This window comes from Podarcis liolepis (genome assembly GCF_965112155.1).
Source record: "Podarcis liolepis genome assembly, chromosome: 7".
Classification (NCBI taxonomy): Eukaryota; Metazoa; Chordata; class Lepidosauria; order Squamata; family Lacertidae; genus Podarcis; species Podarcis liolepis.
Window position 1 is genome coordinate 12,368,658 of NC_139561.1, and position 21,592 is coordinate 12,390,249.

General features: G+C 50.3%; 1 protein-coding gene across 6 annotated transcripts in view; it reads left to right on the forward strand.

Moving 5' to 3' along the window:
* The window catches only part of RAP1GAP (RAP1 GTPase activating protein), a 108,204-nt gene that overhangs the window by 16,560 nt on the left and 70,052 nt on the right, over positions 1 to 21,592 (forward strand). For all 6 annotated transcript variants that reach the window (XR_014528752.1, XM_083514660.1, XM_083514659.1 and 3 more), the window contains exon 2: positions 7,539 to 7,574. Coding sequence is in view for 3 of the 6 variants with exons in the window: in XM_083514655.1 (XP_083370781.1) it covers positions 7,539 to 7,574 (36 nt within the window). In the remaining 3 variants the exon portion in view is untranslated. The remainder of the gene's footprint in view (positions 1 to 7,538; positions 7,575 to 21,592) is intronic.

Below are 21,592 nucleotides of genomic sequence, written 5' to 3' on the forward strand. Positions count from 1 at the left end.
ATAAATACAAAGAAAAAAATAACAACAAGCCGTATAAAAAGTTAAAGTAGCAATAGACTAAAACTCACATCGACCTGACTAAACATCTTTCTAAACGCCCCTCCCACAAGCCTTTTAAAATTGCAAAGAGAGAGAAGCATTTTGCAAAGCTGAAAGTCTGCATTATTCTCCATTCTGCCCGCCCTACAAATCTCCCACCTCGGCTCAACTACATCATGGAAACATTCCCCTGTCTCTGCGGCTGCCTTGATCCTTCTGCCCACGGAGTGTGGGTTACACTCAGCTCCTCATCTGTGCCCGTGGGCACTGCCTCCCTCCTGTGGCTGCAGTTGCTCCTCCAGGGCAGGGACAAGGCTGCTTCTGTCCCCCTGGCCTTTAGGCTCCCAGCTTAGGTATTTCCCTTGTGGGAGGAGGTTGTGACCTCCATGCTGCTGCAGCAGAGCTGGGAAGGAAAGCCCCCACCGCCCGGGAACCGTGGATGTAGCCGTGTCCTGGGAAGGGGCCAGGAGCGCCTTTCTAATGTTGGTGTCGGTGCTTCTGCAGCAAAAATTCCTGCCTCGTGGGGGTTGTAGTATCTTTCCCTTCCAGCTCTACAACTCTGTAGAGTTGTAGTTTTGTAGCAAAAGAGCACAGGAGGAAGGCAGGGTCCGCATATATAAGCAGCAGCAACAGCAACAAAGACAAAAGGCAGCCATGAAATGAGAGTGATTTATCGGCTGCCGTCCAGGAAATGATTCCCTGGTTTCTGAAGAAGTACAGAGCGAGAGGAGACCTTGTCAATTATCATCGGCATTGTTTTGTAGAAAGCAGGCACAGCTTGGATTAATTCTGCACTCTGTGCATGTAGACCCCCCATCTGTCCCCATGGATGTTTCAATCATCACTTTCATTGTCTCGCAACCTCACTTTGTCTCTCTGCAACTTAGACCTGCAGCCAAAGTCTTCTTCCCTCTGAACGTCAACATTTTATTTATTTCTTGGTTGCATTTATATCCCACATCATCATCCCCCCCCGCCCCCCACGCTGCAAGGAGTCAATCTGCTGTGCGCACAGTTCTCCCCTTCCTCATTGAAACCCCACAACAACAATGAGATTCCTGTGTTGCAGGGGGTTGGGTGATGCCTTCCAGGGTTCTGTGATTCTACAAAGTGAGACAGATGAGGATGAGTGGCAGCCTCATGGCCCAGAGAGGATTTGAAGCCTGGTCCAGTTCTGGGCACCACAGTTCAAGAAGGACACTGACAAACTGGAACATGTCCAGAGGAGGGCAACCAAAATGGTCAAAAGCCTGGAAACAATGCCTTATGAGGAACGGCTAAGGGAGCTGGGCATGTTTAGCCTGGAGAAGAGGAGGTTAAGGGGTGATATGATAGCCATGTTCAAATATATAAAAGGATGTCACATAGAGGAGGGAGAAAGGTTGTTTTCTGCTGCTCCAGAGAAGCGGACACGGAGCAATGGATCCAAACTACAAGAAAGAAGATTCCACCTAAACATTAGGAAGAACTTCCTGACAGTAAGAGCTGTTCGACAGTGGAATTTGCTGCCAAGGAGTGTGGTGGCGTCTCCTTCTTTGGAGGTCTTTAAGCAGAGGCTTGACAACCATATGTCAGGAGTGCTCTGATGGTGTTTCCTGCTTGGCAGGGGGTTGGACTCGATGGCCCTTGTGGTCTATTCCAACTCTATGATTCTATGATTCTCCCAGGTCCTAGTCCGACGCTCTAACCACAACACCATCAGATCAGAGTTGGATCTTCCGCCTCCTTGCACACCCATGACATGTGGTCCTCGTTGCCTGCTCTGCATTTTAGATTTCATTTGCAGAGAATTGCATGGGGAAGAGAGGTTTGTTGTTGTTTTAGCAGGGGCTGGAAAGAGTGCAGCAAAGGTGTCAATAGCATAGCTGTCATCTTTTTCCTTTTCTTGCGAGGAATCCTATTCGGAATAAGATAATTTCCCTTAAAAAAAAGGGGGAAGTTGACAGCTATGGTCAATAGGCAGGGAGTTCCCTGGGTGCTGTTGCAGTAGAAGATGCATCTTGGAGATGTATGCACCACCACTGAATCCTTGACTTTCTCAATCTGCGTCGGGTATCTGAAGCCAGGCGGCATCTTGCCACCCTGCCATCGCGCTCGGCTCTAATCACTAAAACTGCAGCAGGTGGGAAACAAAGAGCCACAGAATGTAGAGTTGGACACGATCCCATTGAGAGAGTGTGTATGTGTGTGTATGTATGGGGGAGAGCTGGGCTCCTTCTGGGCTTCCATGGCCGCTCCTCCTTCCCTCTGCGAGGCTGTTTGTTTAGATGGAATAATTCAATTAGGGGCTGGGCAGTACGTGCCTGGCACCAGTCTGGAGAGAGCCTGGGGGGGAGGAGGTGGGGGGAGCCAGCTTCAGAGCAGCCCCAGCTTAGCAGCTTCCCAGCAAAGACTCCCTTGGCGTGCTCTGATGCTTGAGTCTTCCTCTCCTCTCCGCATCCCTCCTCCGTCTCTCTACAGCTTCTCCCCACCTTCTTCAACACTACAAGCAAGTGGTTAAACTGTGAGACCGACCATCATTGCCCTCCCTGACATTTGCCTTTTGCTGCAGCCATCTTCCTCTCGAGTAAAGATGTAGGAGCCAGCTGGACCTCATCTGGCCTGTGTGACAGCTGTGTGACGTTAAGCCGGGCTCCTCTAAGTGCAGGGAAACCCATGCCTGAAACTTAATTTGCGCTGTGTTTGTGCACTTAAGGGTTTTGTAAATATCGAATTTATTCTGAGATTGCCAAATTGATGATTTTTTTTTTGGTCCTTTTTGGATTTGCTGGCTGTCATGGGCCAGCTGGATGCAACAGGTGGGGAACCCCCAAGCGAAGAAGGCTCAGAGCCGGGGGATTGGTGATGGAGCAATGATGAGTTGTCACAGGGAGAAGACTGGGAGGAGAAGGAGGTGTCAGAAAGTGCAGAGGTAACAGGGTTTAGTGAGCAGGAAGAGGCTGTGGCAGAGAGCAGTCCGGAGACAGAGGCAGTAGCAGAGGCTGGAGAGGAGGGGGACCATGAGGCAGGCTGCTGAAGAAGCCAGGGGGTCTCCCACCCCTGCTGCGAGCAATTCCGTTTCCCACTGGTCTCTCGGAACGCAAAGAGAAACGAAGAGGGCAGAGCGAGGAGATAAAAGATGAAGGAGCCTGAGACTAGGTTATAAAGACTAGGACTAACTGCCTGAGAAATAGTTTCTACCCAAATGCGATTTTGGTTTTAAACACAGTGTAAGGAGTCTCTGGGATGCGGCTGGCACTGTGGGTTAAACCACAGAGCCTAGGACTTGCTGATCAGAAGGTTGGTGGTTCGAATCCCCACAACGGAGTGAGCTCCCGTTGCTCGGTCCCTGCTCCTGCCAACCTAGCAGTTCGAAAGCACGTCAAAGGGCAAGTAGATAAATAGGTACCGCTCCGGCGGGAAGGTAAACGGCATTTCCGTGCGCTGCTCTGGTTCGCCAGAAGCGGCTTACATAACATACATGCTGGCCACATAACCCAGAAGCTGTACACTGGCCAATAAAGCGAGATGAGTGCCACAACCCCAGAGTCGGCCACGACTGGACCTAATGGTCAGGGTTCCCTTTACCTTTACCTTAAGGAGTCTCTATGGGAGTATATTGTATTTAAAAATGGGGTATCAGAGTTTTTAGGGGACTAATCAGTAATCAGGTTAGGATAGCTGGGATAGCGAGCTTGTTGGATTTTGAATGTTTTATGTAGATTTTTCAATTTCGTTGTTCTGTATCGGACAATGACAATAAAGATTATTGTATTTTATCGTATCGTATCGTATTTATTTCTTGGGAAGTGCCCAAGGGAGTAGTAGTCTTGGAGAGCTGTGGGAAACTGCCTCATTGGGGCAAGATCTACTGTGCTCACTAGGCCTGCACTGTTTTGCTTCCTTTGAATAAAGAGTTAACTTCACTGACTCCGGGTCTTTTATTGCTGACCTACTCCAGACTTCGGCTCCTGAAACTGACTTCAAAGCTGGAATCAGCCGGTCTGGACACTAAAAGGTCCCCCAAGCAATTGCGATTAAGAACATGGAACAAGCCATTGTCAGTCAAGCTAAAGAGCGTCCATTTAGCCCCAGTCTCCTGTTTCCAGGAGTGGACAGCCAATGGGGTGTGAAGGCAACAGCCCTCCCCTGTTTTTCCCTCCCTGTCCCTTAGCGGCTGGCATTTGGAGGTAGACTGCAACCATAAAGTGAGGCTCCATTTGGAAGCATCATGGCTAACCCAGGCGTCTCTGATGGATAATAATTATAATAATAATTTATTATTTATACCCCACCCATCTGGCTGGGTTTCCCCAGCCACTCTGGGCGGCTTCCAACTGAACACTAAAATACAATAACCTATTAAACATTAAAAGCTTCCCTAAACAGGGCTGCCTTCAGACGTCTTCTAAAAGTTTGGTAGTTATTTTTCTCTTTGACATCTGGTGGGGGGGCGTTCCACAGGGCAGGTGCCACTACTGAGAAGGCCCTCCCCAAAGGCCTCCCCAACCCAACTTCCTGCTTCCAACAGTGGTCAGCCATGTGGAAGCCCCCAAGCAGAGCACAAGGTTGGTGGGGGGGGAGGACGGTTTTGTTGTTGTTGTGTCCTTGTAATCGGAGGTAGACTGCCTCTGCACATGGAGCTTCCATCTCACTAGCATTTATTGTTTAGTCGTTTAGTCGTGTCCGACTCTTCGTGACCCCCTGAACCAGAGCACGCCAGGCACTCCGGTCTGCCACTACCTCCCGCAGTTTGGTCAAACTCATGCTGATAGCTTCGAGAACACTGTCCAACCATCTCGTCCTCTGTCGTCTCCTTCTCCTTGTGCCCTCCATCTTTCCCAGCATCAGGGTCTTTTCCAGGGAGTCTTGTCTTCTCATGAGGTGGCCAAAGTATTGGAGCCTCAGCTTCACGATCTGTCCTTCCAGTGAGCACTCAGGGCTGATTTCCTTAAGAATGGAGAGGTTTGATCTTCTTGCACTCCATGGGACTCTCAAGAGTCTCCTCCAGCACCAGAATTCAAAAGCATCAATTCTTTGGCCATCAGCCTTCTTTATGGTCCAGCTCTCACTTCCACACATCACTACTGGGAAAACCAGAGCTTTCACTAGCATAGGTTCCACAAATTTGTCCCTTTCCACAGGAACCTGATGAATCAGGCAAAAAATAAATAAATGCTGCAAGCCAACCATCTCATTCAGGGAAGCTCACAAACTGGCAGCCCTCCCTCTCCCAGCGACTGAGAGGCCGTCTGAGGGCCACCATCGCCCACCCTCCTGTTCACTGCAGACTAGGGGCTGCTCCCCCTAGAAATGGCAGCATGAGGGCATAGGGGATGGGGGCTTCTTTTGTCCCCTGGAGGGCCTGGAGGAGCTGTGGGCAATGCTGGCTTGACCTCTCTCTCTGGTGACGAAGTGACCTGCTGCACAAGACAGGCTTGCCTTGTTTCAACACCAAACACAGCAACCGGTTCCCCAGCCAGACAGACAGGTTTTGGACGGCACAGGGAGAATCCCAAAACAAGCCTTGTTTTTCAGTTGCTGCTCCTCACATTTGGCCCACTTTGGGGTTGTGGCTGTTTTTGGTGGTGGGAAAGGGGGGGAGTTGGAGGCGGGGAGAGGCCCGGGAGGAGCAGAATTGGTAAACAGTAGGCCAGAGCGTTCCAAAGTGTGTCTCCGTGCTCCTCCCGGGGCCGGAAAGGGGCACGTTTAACCTCCAGTTTGCTTGTAAAAGTGAATCTCCGTGTCGCGATACGATTCACGTCTAAAAAAGCATAGCTGTCAACTTTTCCCTTTTCTTGCGAGGGATCCTATTCGGAATAAGGGGACTTCCCTTAAAGAAAGGGAAACGTTGACAGCTATGCTAAAAAGCGTTGTCACCAATATTAAAAGTTTGGAAAGCTCTGCTGCAGGCCTAAATTCAGGACAGATAAGAGAAAGTACTTCTTCGCTCAGTGCAGTTAAACAGTGGAACTCTCTCCCTTTCTGATAAGACTGTTCATGTCTATTTAGAGGTAGAAGGGACCCCTCAGGGTCATCTAGTCCAACCCCCCTGCAGTGCAGGAATATGCAGCTGTCCTATGCGAGATCGAACCCGCAACCTTGGCGTGATCAGCATCGTGCTCTAACCAACTGAGCTCTCCTTAAAGCTCTTCCCTCTGCAGGAGGCAGGAGACTCTGATGGCTTCGAAAGAGGATCAGGCAAATTCTTGAGGGGGGATAAGGCTCTCAGTTATGAATGGCAACAAGAGGGGAGAGTACAGTGGTACCTCGGGTTACAGACGCTTCAGGTTACAGACTCCGCTAACCCAGAAATAGTACCTCGGGTTAAGAACTTTGCTTCAGGACGAGAACAGAAATCGTGCTCCGGTGGCAGCGGGAAGCCCCATTACCTAAAGTGGTGCTTCAGGTTCAGAACAGTTTCAGGTTAAGAACAGGCCTCCAGAACAAATTAAGTACTTAACCCGAGGTACCACTGTACTGCTATTCATTTATTCATTCATTTTATTTGCTGCATTTATCTCTCACCTTGAACCACAGGGAGTTCAAGAGTGGCCCCCCCCCCCATTTGATCCCCACAACAACCCTGTGGGGTAGGTGTAGCTGAGACTGAGAGGCAGTGACTGGCCCCCAAGATCATGGCCTAGTGCCTGGATTTGAACCCCTGGTCTCTCCTGGGTCCTAATCTGAAGCTCTAACCACTACGCCGCACTGTCTCTCCAGGTGGTCCTGTGTGGACCAGGCACTTGGTGCTGGACTAAGATGGGCTGCTTTTGGCTTGCTCCAGCTGCTGCTGAGCTCTTCCGGTATTCTCACCTGTTCACACACTGCATTTCCTCCCATTGAAAACCCAGGACTGTGTGCAGATGGGGAGAATAACTGGGGGCAATCATATAGCCCCATACAACTTGGGACCAGTTTACCTATGAAATCGCAGGTATCTCATTTTCATCCACTCGATTGCTTCGATCGGCGGAACTGGCCCTATTCCAGGTGCCACAAAATACCCGCTCCACATTTGTCAAAACTCGACTGTTTGGAACTTTGGAATTCCCTGCCCATTGACACCAGGCAGGAGCCTTCACTGTACTTTTTTGGGTGCTTGCTTAAAAAAATTATTATTATTACTACTTACGCAAGCCTGTCTAGATGCTTAGAAATTCTGAGGTGGTTTTTAATCTGGTTTTTAGTGCTTTAACTCTTTGTACGTTTTAAAGTACGGTTGTGATTGTTTCTTGATTTTTCTTTTTCTGAGTCTTTTTTTTTTTTGCATTCTAGCGGTGTATCCATTTTATGAAATTATATACACATATGCAGAAACACGCACACTTTCAGAAAGACAGACAGCAGGAATCATGTAGCCACCCACCCCTGTCACCCTTCCCCGAAAGCTCTGACAGAGGCAAAACTGTCTTTAACTGTTGGTGACAAGGTGAGATATGCCTGCCTGGTTACTAATCTGCCCGTGTCTTTTCTGTTTCCCCCTTCTCTTCTCCTCTCCTCTCTCTGTCTGTCTCCAGGGTGGACAAGACAACCGTCTATCACCGGAGCCTGCGGTGAGTGAAAATTTTGCCTTTTGCCGGGCGGGGCGGGTTGGGGATCTTGCCAGTGGAAAGTCACTGCCAGCCAGACGAGGCAGAACTGCATGGTCTAACTCAGTCCAAGGCAGCTAAGGTAAAGGTAAAGGGACCCCTGACCATTAGGTCCAGTCGTGGCCGACTCTGGGGTTGCGGCACTCATCTCGCTTTATTGGCCGAGGGAGCCGGCGTACAGCTTCCAGGTCATGAGCCCAGCATGACTAAGCCGCTTCTGGCGAACCAGAGCAGCGCACGGAAACGCCGTTTACCTTCCCACCGGAGCAGTACCTATTTATCTACTTGCACTTTGACGTGCTTTCGAACTGCTAGGTTGGCAGGAGCAGGGACCGAGCAATGGGAGCTCACCCTGTCACGGGGATTCGAACCGCCGACCTTCTGATCAGCAAGTCCTAGGCTCTGTGTTTTAACCCACAGCGCCACCCGCGTCCCTCCAAGGCAGCTACCAACATCTTAAAGGCTGCAGCTTAGTGGCAGGGCACCTGCTTGGCATGTAGAAGGTGTCAGGCTCAGTCCCCTCCGCCTAACACCTCCTGGTAGGGCTGGGAGAGACCCCTCTATCAGTCCTTACCCCATATAGTTGAACCAGTGGTCAAACTCATTATGTTTCTGGTTAAACATGAGGACTAGAATCTTAAGCTTTGATGAAGGTGTCGCAGGTCAGCAGCAGAGCACCTGTCTGGCATGTAGAAGGTCCCAGGTTCAGTCCCTGGCAGCAGCATCTCCCAGAATAGAATCAAAGAATTGTAGAGTTGGAAATGACCCCCGAAGGCTCCTCTACTCCCAACTCCCTGAAATGCAGGAATTGCAACAAAAGCATCCTTAGCAGATGTCCACCCAGCCTTTTGAATGGTCCCTGCCTGAAATCCTGGAGAGCCGTTGCTGCCAGTCAGTGCTGGCAGTAGTGAACTAGGTGAACCACGAAGGTCCGACTCTGTATATAGCAGCTTTCCTATGATCCTATGTGTGTGTTTCTGCCACCACCAGGCTGGTCTCTGGAACTGAGGACTCTGCCCCCCTCCTTGGCACATGACCCGTGACTCCTGGGCACCCGGCTGCAAAACAATAGGAGCCACTCAGAGTCCCTCCTGGCACCGTGCCCGCTTTGCTTGCCTCCGCCTGGCGTGCTTGCCAGTCCTGGTCTGAAAGGAGCATTTGTTGGCACGCAGGGCCCTTGTGTCTGGAGGGCTCCCCGCCCTTCCCTCAAGGGCTCTCCCACCCCAAACACTGCCCCGTGTAAATAGCAAGGCAGCAATCCTCCTCCACAGATTTAATCTTGGGCGGCACAATCCAGAATGCTGCTGCGAGAGTTCCCCGCAAAGCCAAGCCACGTACTCAGGGAAGGGGAAATGGGGAAGCTTTCAGGGGCAGAGGGACAGTTCCTTCCTGATCACCTATCATAGAATTGTAGAGTCGTACTTCTGCTCCTGGGACGCGGGTGGCACTGTGGGTTAAACCACAGAGCCTAGGACTTGCCGATCAGAAGGTCAGCAGTTCAATTCCCCGCGACAGGGTGAGCTCCCGTTGCTCGGTCCCTGCTCCTGCCAACCTAGCAGTTCAAAACCACGTCAAAGTGCAAGTAGATAAATAGGTACCGCTCTGGCGGGAAGGTAAACGGCATTTCCGTGCGCTGCTCTGGTTCGCCAGAAGCGGCTTAGTCATGCTGTGCACATGACCCGGAAGCTGTACGCCAGCTCCCTCGGCCAATAAAGCGAGATGAGCACCGCAACCCCAGAGTCGTCTGCGACTGGACCTAATGGTCAGGGGTCCCTTTACCTTTACTCCACCAGATCTTAACCTATTACAGTACAGTCATACCTCATGTTACGTTTGCTTCATGTTACGTTTTTTCAGGTGGCGTCGTGCGGCAACCCGGAAGTACCGGAAAGGGTTACTTCTGGGTTTCGCCGCTCGCGCATGCGTAGACATGCAAAATGACGTCATGCGCATGCGCAGAAGTGGCGAATCGCAACCCGCACGTGCACAGACGCGCTGCTGCGGGTTGCATTCTTTTCATGTTGTGAACGGGCCTCCGGAACGGATCCCGTTCGCAACCAGCGGTACCACTGTATTTGTAAGAATGGATTCCAAATATCGTTGGATTTGTCCATGGCAAGTTTGCATTTATATGCAAGTTGTTCCTATGTTGTGAGTTTGTGTAAGTCTTTTATCCAACTGTAGAAGGGAGACGTATTTTTATTTTTCAGTCTTTTTGCTGTGGTAAGGGCACAGAGAGTCCTCTCACAGTGTCCTTTGGTAAGGTTTCATGTGCAAGGTACATACCGTAATTCAAGGTGAAGTACAATAACAACCTTGTGAAATACACAGTTTTGGGTTTTCCCCCACCGCCCTTTGTTTCCCCTTCTGCGCGGGTTCTGTTTCTCTCTCTTTCTCTCTCTTTGTTTGTGTCTCACCATGTCTGGTGCACATATCGTTATGTACTTTTCAAACTTTCAATAAAGATGTTAATTTTTTTAAAAAAAAGAATTGTAGAATTGGAAGGGAACCCCAGGGGCCATCTACTCCAGCCCCTGAACTTTTGGCCAGTTCCTGGATGGGAGTGGAAAAGTGGGTGCAATGAGACCCTCAGCTCACCTGGAGTTCCAAGGGCAGAGAGGAGCCGCGAGGCCGGCCTTGGGGTGGGAGACTTTACACGTATGTGTGACCTCCAAATAATAAATAATAAATAATTTTTTATTTATACCCCGCCCTTCCCAATTCAGAAAACCGGACTCAGGGCAGCAAACAACAAATTCAAAACACTTAATTGATGCAACAAAAAAACAGCATAAAATACAGTATAAAACGTGAATAACAATAAATTCAGAATTAAAAAATCAATGTAGGGGGGAAATCAATCCAATAAACATTAGATGATCACCAGGGCTAGCTGGCTAAGTTAGTCCTCTGTGTGAGAGTGTAGCTCAGTGGTCAAGCACCTGCTTTGCATGAGAAACGTCTCGGGATCAGACCCCAAAAGCATCTCCCGGTAGGGCAGGAACCGTCCCCTGTGCTAGAAACCCTGGAGAAATGCTGCCAGTCAGTGCAGACAACACTGAGCTAGGAGGACTTTCAGCAGAAGGCAACCTCCCATGTTCCTCAAAGGCAGAGAGGGCACCTGGGCCAACTGGATAGTTCGATGCCCAGGTAGGAAACTGCCTTATACCAAGTTGTTCGGCAGTGGAAAGGGGCTCCCTCAGACTCCCTTCATTGGAGGTTTTGAAACCTAGCTTGGAGCGCCATTTGACTGGGATTGCAGGGGGTTGGACTAGATGACCCCTGGAGGTCTGTTCCAGCTCTAGAATCCTGTGACTCTTATGACCAAGCACTGCCTCCTGTTTGACTGGCACACACACACACAGATGTAGCCCACCCCTGTTCGGGAACCTTATTCCGGCACTGAGATCAGTCCCTATGACATGTCCTAGTAAAAAATGGCAGGGCTTCCGTGCATGTGCAGAATGCATTCCCCCTTGCTGCTAAAAAACTCCTCCTCCCGAGGTGTTGCAAACTAAAGAATCAGGCCCCTGGCTCAGATTGCCTGGATTTGACGCAGGTCCGAACCCCCATTTAGAAATGGAGCACTCAGACCTTTGTCTGAGCTCTGGAGCCCCCAAACCTATTGCGCCTCCCCTCTGTGACTTCCAACCAGTGGCCTGAAAGCGAGCTGAACCCTTGGAGAGGCACATGATGGGTTATGGGAGACAGGAGAGGGAGGGCAGAGGACAGGGACCCCGCTCTGGTGCCCAGAGGCCATCTGCTGTGAGCAAGAACCTCTTCCTTCTCTAGGGGTAAGAATCCTGCCTTTGCAAAGCATGATGCCCTGGGGCTGAGCTTCTGCCTGGGGGCTTCTGCGGGGGGGGGGGATTCTTCTGGCACAGGCATTACCCTCCTTTCAGGCTGGGGAAGGGAGAGTGAAAAAAGGCAAAATCCATGCGAGGGATCATTAAGAATGGAATTGAAAATAAAACTGCCAGCGTCGTAATGCCATACCTCACTCAGAATAATGCTGAGTGCAATTCTGAATTGTTGTTGTTGTTGTTTAGTCGTTTAGTCGTGTCTGACTCTTTGTGACCCCATGGACCAGAGCACGCCAGGCACTCCTGTCTTCCACTGCCTCCCGCAGTTTGGTCAGACTCATGTTCGTAGCTTCGAGAACACTGTCCAACCATCTCGTCTTCTGTCGTCCCCTTCTCCTTGTGCCCTCCATCTTTCCCAACATCAGGGTCTTTTCCAGGGAGTCTTCTCTTCTCATGAGGTGGCCAAAGTCTTGGAGCCTCAGCTTCAGGATCTGTCCTTCCAGTGAGCACTCAGGGCTGATTTCCTTCAGAATGGAGAGGTTTGATCTTCCTGCAGTCCATGAGACTCTCAAGAGTCTCCTCCAGCACCCTAATTCAAAAGCATCAATTCTTCGGCGATCAGCCTTCTTTGTGGTCCAGCTCTCACTTCCATACATCACTACTGGGGAAACCATAGCTTTGTCAGCAAGGTGATGTCTCTGAATGCCTCACCTCAAAAAGAGATTGTGGAGCTGTAAAAGGTTCCAAAAGGGCAATGGAAATATCAAGGGGGGTGGGGTGGAGGGACTCCCCTGTGAAGGAAGGTTACAGCATTTGGGGCCTCTTAGCTTAGAGGAAAAGTGACTCGGAGGAGGCAGTACAGAAGTTTATAAACTTGTGGAATGGGAAAAATGGAGAAGAGTTTTTCTCCCTCTCTTCTAATGCTAGAACTTGTGGGCATGCAATGAAGCTGAGTGTTGGAAGATAAAAAGATCTCCTTCTACACAGGGCACATTAGTCAAATTATAGACCTTGTTCCCGCAGGATGGTTTAAAACATGGGTAGGCAACCTAAAGGGATGCAGCTGGCACTGTGGGTTAAACCACAGAGCCTAGGGCTTGCCGATCAGAAGGTCGGTGGTTCGAATCCCCGTGACGGGGTGAGCTCCCGTTGCTCGGTCTCTGCTCCTGCCAACCTAGCAGTTCGAAAGCACGTCAAAGTGCAAGTAGCTAAATAGGTACTGCTCCGGCGGGAAGGTAAACGGCATTTCCATACTCTGCTCTGGTTCGCGAGAAGTGGCTTAGTCATGCTGGCCACATGACCCGGAAGCTGTACACTGGCTCCCTTGGCCATAAAGCAAGATGAGTGCCGCAACCCTAAAGTCAGTCACAACTGGACCTATGGTCAGCGGTCCCTTTACCTTTACCTTTTTAGGCAACCTAAGGCCCGGGGTCCGGATCTGGCTCAATCGCCTTCTAAATCCGGCCCACAGACGGTCCAGGAATCAGCGTGTTTTTACATGAGTACAATGTGTCCTTTTATTTAAAATGCATCTCTGGGTTATTTGTGGGGCCTGTCTGGTGTTTTTACATGAGTAGAATGTGTGCTTTTATTTAAAATGCATCTCTGGGTTATTTCGTTCTTTTTTTTCTTTCAAAATATAGTACGGCCCCCCGCAAGGTCTGAGGGACAGTGGACCGGCCCCCTGCTGAAAAACCTTGCTGACCCCTGGTTTAAAATGAGGTTTAGGCTAATTCATGGGGGAGGACGGCTATTGAGGGCTGCAAGCAACAATGGCTATTCCCTGCGCCTGGAATCAGAGGCAGGAATTCTTTTGAATACCAGTTGCTGGAAATCACATGAGGGGAGAGTTGCACTTGATGGTTTCTCCCAGGCATCTGGCCGGTAGGGCTGGGCAACATCTGGTTTTCAACAGTGTGATATATCACCAGCTAAACAGCAGTATTACGATGTCTGAAATAAGGATGGAGCTGTGTAGAGGCAGTGGCTGGCTCTACTTTTTATTTTTATTTTTATGCCAACGCTTGCTCTTGTGATTTGCTGCTCTCTGCATGAGGCTGGGGAGAGCTGAGCCGACGGGGGCTGCATGAATCAAGAGAAGCATTGGCTGGCTTCACGCCCCCCCCCCCCCATTGTGATAGCACACAAACACACACAATGATTCATGATATGTCACCAGGTCAAAAAATATGAAACCGGTATCACAATATGGACTTCAAACCAGTTTGGGGCGGTGTATCGATATATATCCCCCAGCCCTGCTGGTCGGCCAATGTGGGAACAAGATGCTGGATTAGATGGGTCGCTGGTCTGATCCAGCAGCCTATTCTTATGTTAAAAGGTGATCATTGCATGGCCTGAAATAGGGGCTGTTTTGGGCTCCCCCCCCCCCAATTTGCAAAAATGCACAATCCTTGATGTGCCGGGTCAAGGCCTTTTTGCTAGTTGCCTTCCTGGCTTATGCTTCCTGTCTTTTTGATCAAAGCACCGGTGGCAATTATAACCTGAAACAGCTGTGTGTGTGTGTTTGTGTGTGTCTGAGGTTGGCTATCTCAGTACACAGCCAGGTGGCTCCAAAACCAGCTTCCTCTCCCAGGAAGGAACCTAGAAAGCTGCTGAATATATTGAGACAGGTCACTGGTCCACAAGCTCAGTAATGTCTACGCTGACCGGCAGTCAGTGGCTGTCCAGGGCCTGAGACAGCGTGGGTCACACCTGGAGATGCTGCAGCAAGTTGAGCCTGGGACCTTCTGCTACTGAACTTCAGCCCTCTAGAAATAAAATAAGTTCCTAGTCCTCATAGTTCTGAGTAAGGGGCTGATTTAAATGAGCCTTCTAGCAACTCAAAGCATCAGACCATCCAGCCATCCAGTGGGTCCTAGAGAGAGAGAGTCTTACTTGGAGATGCTGCCAGCCTGAGACCTTCTACATGCCCAGCTGGTGCTTGTATCTACTGAATGGACTTTTGCCCAAAGCTTCTCCACTTCCTGCCCCACCTTGGGCAAGTGCAAAGGAAATGGCCTGGGCAGGGAGGTGTAGGTGGGGTGTCAAATGCTATCTTCAGGACCAAGGACAGCTCCTCTCCCAAGAGTTGCCTGTGTAGCTCATGCAAACAGCATATACTGTACAGTGGTGCCTCGCAAGACGAAAATAATCTGTTCCGCGGGTCTCTTCGTCTTGCGGTTTTTTCGTCTTGCGAAGCAAGCCCATTAGCGGCTTAGCGGATTAGTGCTATTAGCGGCTTAGCGGGCTTAGCGGATCAGCTGATAAGCGGCTTAGCAGCTTAGCGGATCAGCAGTTAAGCGGCTTAGCGGATCAGCTGTTAAGCGGTTTAGCAGCTTAGGATCAGCTGATAAGCGGCTTAGCGGCTTGGGAAAAAGGGGGGGAGGAGAAAAAACCCGCAGGAACTCGCAAGACATTTTCGTCTTGCGAAGCAAGCCCATAGGAAATTCGTTTTGCGAAGCACATCCAAAACGGAAAACCCTTTCGTCTAGCGGGTTTTCCGTCTTGCGAGGCATTCATCTTGCGGGGCACCACTGTATTTTCACTCTACAAGACGCACCAGACCACAAGGTGCACCTAGTTTTTGCAGGAGGAAAACAAGAAAAAGAATATTCTGAATCTCAGAAGCCAGAACAGCAAGAGGGATCGCTGCGCAGTGAAAGCAGCAATCCCTCTTGCTGTTCTGGCTTCTGGGATAGCTGCGCAGCCTGCGTTCGCTCCATAAGACGCACACACATTCCCCCTTACTTTTTAGGAGGGAAAAAGTGAGTCTTATAGAGCAAAAAATACAGTATATAAATATATAAAATTTATTGCATTTCTCTTCTGCCTCTTTCTCCAAGGAGACCAAGGTGGCGTACATGGTTCTTTCCCTTCTCATTTAATCTCCACAACAGTCCTGTTTGGTAGGCTAAGCCGAGAGATAAGAGTGGCTGGCCCAAGGTCAAGCAGTGAGCTTTGTGGCAGAGTCGGGATTTGAACCCTGACCTCCTGGGTCTTAGTCTGACACTCTAACCACTACACCGTGCTGGTGGTTTGAAGTATTCGGCACCCTTTTGCATGTGTTACCTCCACAGTCCTGAAAACCAACTCTGCAATGTAGGCCAGTGGTATATATCTCCATGCTGCAGGTACAACTCCTCTATGAAAGAAAGGTGGCAGTGTAGGGAAAAGGCAAGGAAGAGGGGACGATAAAGGCCTGTAGAATTATGCACATCGTGGAGAAAGTGAATAGAGGAAAGTTTCCTCCCTCTCATAACACTGGAACTCGTTGACAAGTGACGAAGCTGAATGTTAGAAGATTCAGGGCAATGAGGAAAGGAAGTCCTCCTTCGCACAGTGCAGAGTTAAACTGTAAACCAGCCGTATGGCAAGTTGTGCCCTTTACGCATGAGGAGCGGTTGGGATCATTTTCAGATCGGCTCAGTGGGTTCTTGGATGCCAACTTGCATTGTGACACTCTGCCTTCTCGCTTTTGCCGATGCGGGCAATTGGCTGTCCAAATCTCACTGCCGCGGCCGCCGTGCGACAAAATTGGCCGCCCTCTCGTGCTGTTTTGCGTCGCTGGCGCACTCAGGCGCGCTGGAACTCGTGTACGCGGGCCAGCCGGGTTTGGCAATGCGCAGGTGCCCTTTTGCTGTCGCTTCCGCTCCCGTGCGCATGCAGGGAGAAGCAGAGGGGGGACGCTGTTGATGCCCCGGTGGCAGCCTTGTGGCTGGGGCCCTGGACTCGTGCGACAGAGTGGAAAAATTGGTGGCGGCTGCACTTAGGAAACCGAGGCTCCCCGATGAATTATTCAATGCCAGCATAAATAATGGACGGCTACATGACTCACTCGGTTTGTTTAATTTTGCAATTTGCTGCCTCGCCTTGGCTGGTTCCTCGACTGCGAGGTGCTCTGAGGCCCAGATCTTTGGCACCCGAGGGTGAGTTCGGAAGTGTGGAGAGTGGGTGCCTTTGCCCTGGGCAAAGCTGGCATAGAGGTCAGGGAGCACTGAATGATGTGAACTTAATTGGTTCAAAGAGGCCTCCTTGGCTGGGGGAGGACACCCCAGGAACAATCTCTCCCGACCCCCTGCCCAAGGTGATTGGTAAGCGTTGGGGTGCAGCCCCACAGGTCGTGAAATCGGAAGATTCACGTAGCACATAGTTAAAACCATGGAACTCTCTGCCACAGGAGGTAATGATGGCTACCAACTTGGGTGGTTTTAAAAGAGGATTGGACGAATTTGCAGAGGAGACTAGGCCACAAAGGCTCTGCTTTGCCTCCACGGTCAGTGGCAACAATGCTTCTGAATACCACTTGCTGGAAATTGCAGGCGGGGAGAGGCCCCTTGTGCTTGGATCCTGCTTCTGGTTGGCAGCTGTGAGAACAAGATGCTGGACTAGGTGGGCCATTGGCCTGATCCAGTGGGCTCTTCTTATGTGGGTCACAATGTCAGGTGTGCGTGCAGGAGCCAGACTCTGTGACCAATGGTACTCCGCAGGTCTGAGGCCTTCCTAAGTTTGTTCTGAAGAGGCAAGGAGCAGCCACACAGGTGAGGCTGATTGGTAACTCACAGCACCTGGTGGCAAGAGCCGGGAAGGGATATAAGGTCATCATTTCCCTTCGGCTCTTTGCCACAGGAACACGTGCCGTGCCTTGCTGCATTTGACTTCTTGATCCTTGATCCTCGGACCCTTGACTTCGTGACCCCTTGCTTCCTGACCCTCGGACCCTCGGACCCCTGACTTCATGACTCCTTGCTTCTTGATCCTTGGACCCTTGACTTTGTGACCCCTTGCTTCCTGACCCTCGGACCCTTGACTTCATGACTCCTTGCTTCTTGATCCTCGGACCCTTGACTTCATGACTCCTTGCTTCTTGATCCTGGGACCCTTGACTTCGTGACTCCCAGGTCTCTGACCCTCAGACTCTTGGCTTCCTGACTCCTGGCTTCTGCACTCCAGTCCCTGCTCCCACCCCACCATCTTGCCCCCAGTCCCGACGTCCCCAGCTGGGACTTCGATCGCCTGTGAACCGGACCGTGACACACAAGCCCTGTTTTAGGTGCTGCCTTTGACCTGCTATGGGTGCTGCTAGTGCAAAGGGTTTGACATCACCCCCCAGAGGCGCACTCCATTGCCTCTCGAGACAGATGGCAACAACAAGAGGGAGCTGGGTGCCTGAGGGAGGTGTCTCTCTGCAGGTTGATTTCTGCCTGCACTTTGTTCAGGTTATCAAGCTCCAAGGGCCTCCTGGCAGTTCCCTCCCTGCGAGAAGTGACGTTACAGGGAACCAGGCAGAGAGGGCCTTCTCGGTGGTGGCGCCTGCCCTGTGGAATAGCCTCCCATCAGATGTCAAGGAAATAAGCAACCATCTGACTTTTAGAAGACATCTGAAGGCAGCCCTGTTTAGGGAAGTTTTTAATGTTTGAAGTTTTATTGTGTTTTTAATATTCTGTTGAGGGACGCAGGTGGTGCTGTGGGTTAAACCACAGAGCCTAGGACTTGCCGATCAGAAGGTCGGCAGTTCGAATCCCTGTGACGGGGTGAGCTCCCATTGCTCTGTCCCTGCTCCTACCAACTTAGAAGTTCGAAAGCACGTCAAAGTGCAAGTAGATAAATAGGTACCGCTCTGGCGGGAAGGTAAACGCCATTTCTGTGTGCTGCCCTGTCTGGTTCGCCAGAAGCGGCTTAGTCATGCTGGCCACATGACCCGGAAGCTGTACGCCGGCTCCCTCGACCAATAAAGCGAGATGAGCGCCGCAACCCCAGAGTCGTCCATGAGTGGACCTAATGGTCAGGGATCCCTTTACCTTTTTAATATTCTGTTGAGAGCTGCCCAGAGTGGCTGGGTAGAAATAAATTATTATTATTATTATTATTATTATTATTATTATTATTATTATTATTATTATTATTCCCTCCTCATTTGGAAGCCACACTCCCTCTGGGATTGGGGCTTCTCCAGTGAAGGTGCCCCCCAGCTCCCCCACCTGGGGAACTGACGATGCTGATTCTCTGCAAGGCTTCAGGAGGACCAGTTAAGACCACCCTCCTCTCTGTTGTGTTGTGTTGAAGCAAAGGTAGGGAGACCTCTGGATGCTGCTGGGCTGAAACTTCCTGACGAGTAGCCATGCTGGCCGGAGTGGGGGGCTGCTGGGAGCCTGGAGAGCCAACGTTTAGTCTGTTGACGTCTTGGGAAACAGGAGCTGCTCCGACCATTGGTGCACCCAGCCCAGCCCATGTCTTCTGATTGGCAGTCACCCTGCAAGGCATGAGAGACGGCTTTTCTGGCTGTGAAGCTGTGACTTCCTGCGTGCAAAACCTGGCTGGGCTATGACAGTGAATATTGGACATTTGCAATGCTTCAAGAGTGAAAATAATGCCTAACAGAATACTACCTCTTCACCCAGAACTAATCTGAATGTGTCATCCTACCAGTTATTTGTACGGAGGAGGGATTTTCACTTCCAAGCCGTGAATAATATATTAGTCTAATTAGTATATATACAGTCGTACCTCGGAAGTCAAAGACAGGAGTGCCTGACGTGCTCTGGTTCATGGGGTCACAAAGAGTCGGACACGACTAAAGGACTAAACGACAACAACAACAGCAACAGCAACTTTGGAAGTCAAACGAAATTTGTTCCAGAAGTCCGCTCGACTTCCATAACATTTGGGAACCAAGGCGCGGCTTCCGATTGGCTGCAGGAAGCTCCTGCAGCCAATCGGAAGCCATGGAACCCACGTCGGACGTTCGGATTCCAAAGAACGTTCACAAACTGGAACACTCACTTCCAGGTTTGCGGCGTTCGGGAAAACGTTCGCCTCGCAAGCCGTTCAACTTCCGAGGTACGACTGTATTAGTATAGTATATAATAGTTGTTGGACTAAAGACCTGGGTGCTACATTTTGCAGATGCCTTGTGAAGACCAAAGGTCACCTTTATCAAGATCACTGGAGGAGGTCAGTGGTTCTTTTGAGCAGAGCTGGTTGGAGGGTTTCCTGCTCTGGTGGGTAGGACTTGAACCCATGGCTTCAAGTTACAAGAAAGGAGATCCTGACAAAGTATCAGGGGGAACTTTCTTAGAGCCAGAGCTGTTTGAAAGTGGAAGGGACTCCCTTGGAAGGTGGTAGTAGACTCTCCTTCCTTGGAGGTTTTGAAGCAGAGGTTGGGTGGTCATCTGTCAGGGATGCTTTAGCTGAGATTTCTGCATCATTGGGGGGTTGGGCTAGATGACCCTTGGGGGTCCCTTCCAACTCTACTTTGACCTTTGACCATGACCTTTTCTGGCTTAGCAATCTACAGGTAACCATTACGTGTATGAGACTGGTGTCAATTACCCAGGAAGGATATTCTTACTGATTTATATAGCAAGTGGTGGGTTTAAAGAAAGAAAATAGAGGAGAAAGCAGGACATTAAAGAAAACATCACCTCACATTAATAATACAGCGACAATCAATACATCCATCTCAGAGCAAGCATATGAATCGATACGTATTGCCAAGCGAAAAGTCCGGATAGGCGTTCAAAATAAATGGCCATCTGTAAGAAATGGGCTCAGCCGTAAGGAAGGGCAGCAAGTGTCCTTGATCTATGGGGTGAGAGAGGTTGGCTGTTTTGTCCTTCCAGGTTCAAGGCAAAAGTCTTGGGGCCACCAGATGGACTTGCAGCCCCACCACTTCCGTTGCCCAGCCCTTATCTCCCAGAACAGCAGGAATATAATTCGAAAAGACGCAGATACTTGCAAATGTCAAGGATTTCTCTTAACGCAAGGATTTATCCTGTAGTCCGTCCCCCACGACATCACCAGGGGCCGCCCCCAGGTCGCATGTCTGGGCCCTGAAAACCTGTGGCTTGGGATGCTCAACTCTAGTGGTGAGGCCAGTCACGGTATCTCAGCCTGACCTACCTCTCAGGGTTGTTGTGAGGATAAAATGGCGACGAGTACAGCCACGTACACTGCCTCTAGTTCCTTGCAGAAAAAGCTGGTGTATCAATAAATCAATCAATAAGTAGTCCTTAATTTTGGAAGTCTAGCAGCTTTCCATCTGCTGGTCACAACAAAGTTTTTTAAGCTTTTTGCTTTGGTCTTGCTCCTTAATATGGCTTGTTACGCTTCCTCACTTTTTATCATGAGGTTTTCAGAGAATGGAGGTTATTGGGCAGCCTGCGTAACAGCAGGAGCAGCAAAACAATTATTATTATTATTATTATTATTATTATTATTATTATTACCATTTTCATCAACTGGGCAGATACGTTTTTAGGCTCTCAGATCTTTTTGTCTGGGGTTGTGAGAGTGGAGACGGTGATAGGTAAAGGTAAAGGTACCCCTGCCCGTACGGGCTAGTCGTGTCCGACTCTGGGGTTGCGCGCCCATCTCGCGTAAGAGATGGCCGGGGCCCAGCGCTGTCCGCAGACACTTCCGGGTCACGTGGCCAGCGTGACAAGCTGCATCTGGCGAGCCAGCGCAGCACACGGAAACACCGTTTACCTTCCCGCTAGTAAGCAGTCCCCATTTATCTACTTGCACCCGGTGGTGTTTTCGAACTGCTAGGTTGGCAGGCGCTGGGACCGAGCAATGGGAGCGCACCCCGCTGCGGGGATTCGAACCGCCAACCTGACAATCGGCAAGTCCTAGGCGCTGAGGTTTTACCCACAGCGCCACCCACGTCCCGGAGACGGTGATAGCATCTGATAAATTTAGAAGATGTCTTTGTTGACCATACACGGATCATTTGGGTGTCCTCAGAGGGGGGTTCTGGGCTGCTGATGGAGGGGGCAGTGACCCCCTCCTCACTGCCTCTCTCCAGGCTCCTGGCTCCTGAGAAGCGATTTCCACCCAAGCGAGGAAATCTCTATCAGTTCTTTAATCGGGGGAAACGGATCTCTTCATTAGGCATTAGGCGCTGCTGCTAAGATGCTATAATATTTAGCCAGCAAACAGATGAGTTGGCTGCAGTGGTGATAGCAGAGTCTGAGAATCAGAGTGTTTTTACATTTTTACATGAGTAGAATGTGTGCTTTTATTTAACATGCATCTCTGGGTTATTTGTGGGGCATAGGAATTCGTTCATATATTTTTTTCCTCCAAAATATAGTCCGGCCCCCCACAAGGTCTGAGGGTCAGTTTGAAAAAGTTTGCTGACCCCTGCTCTAACCAATACACCACCACTGCCTCTCTTAA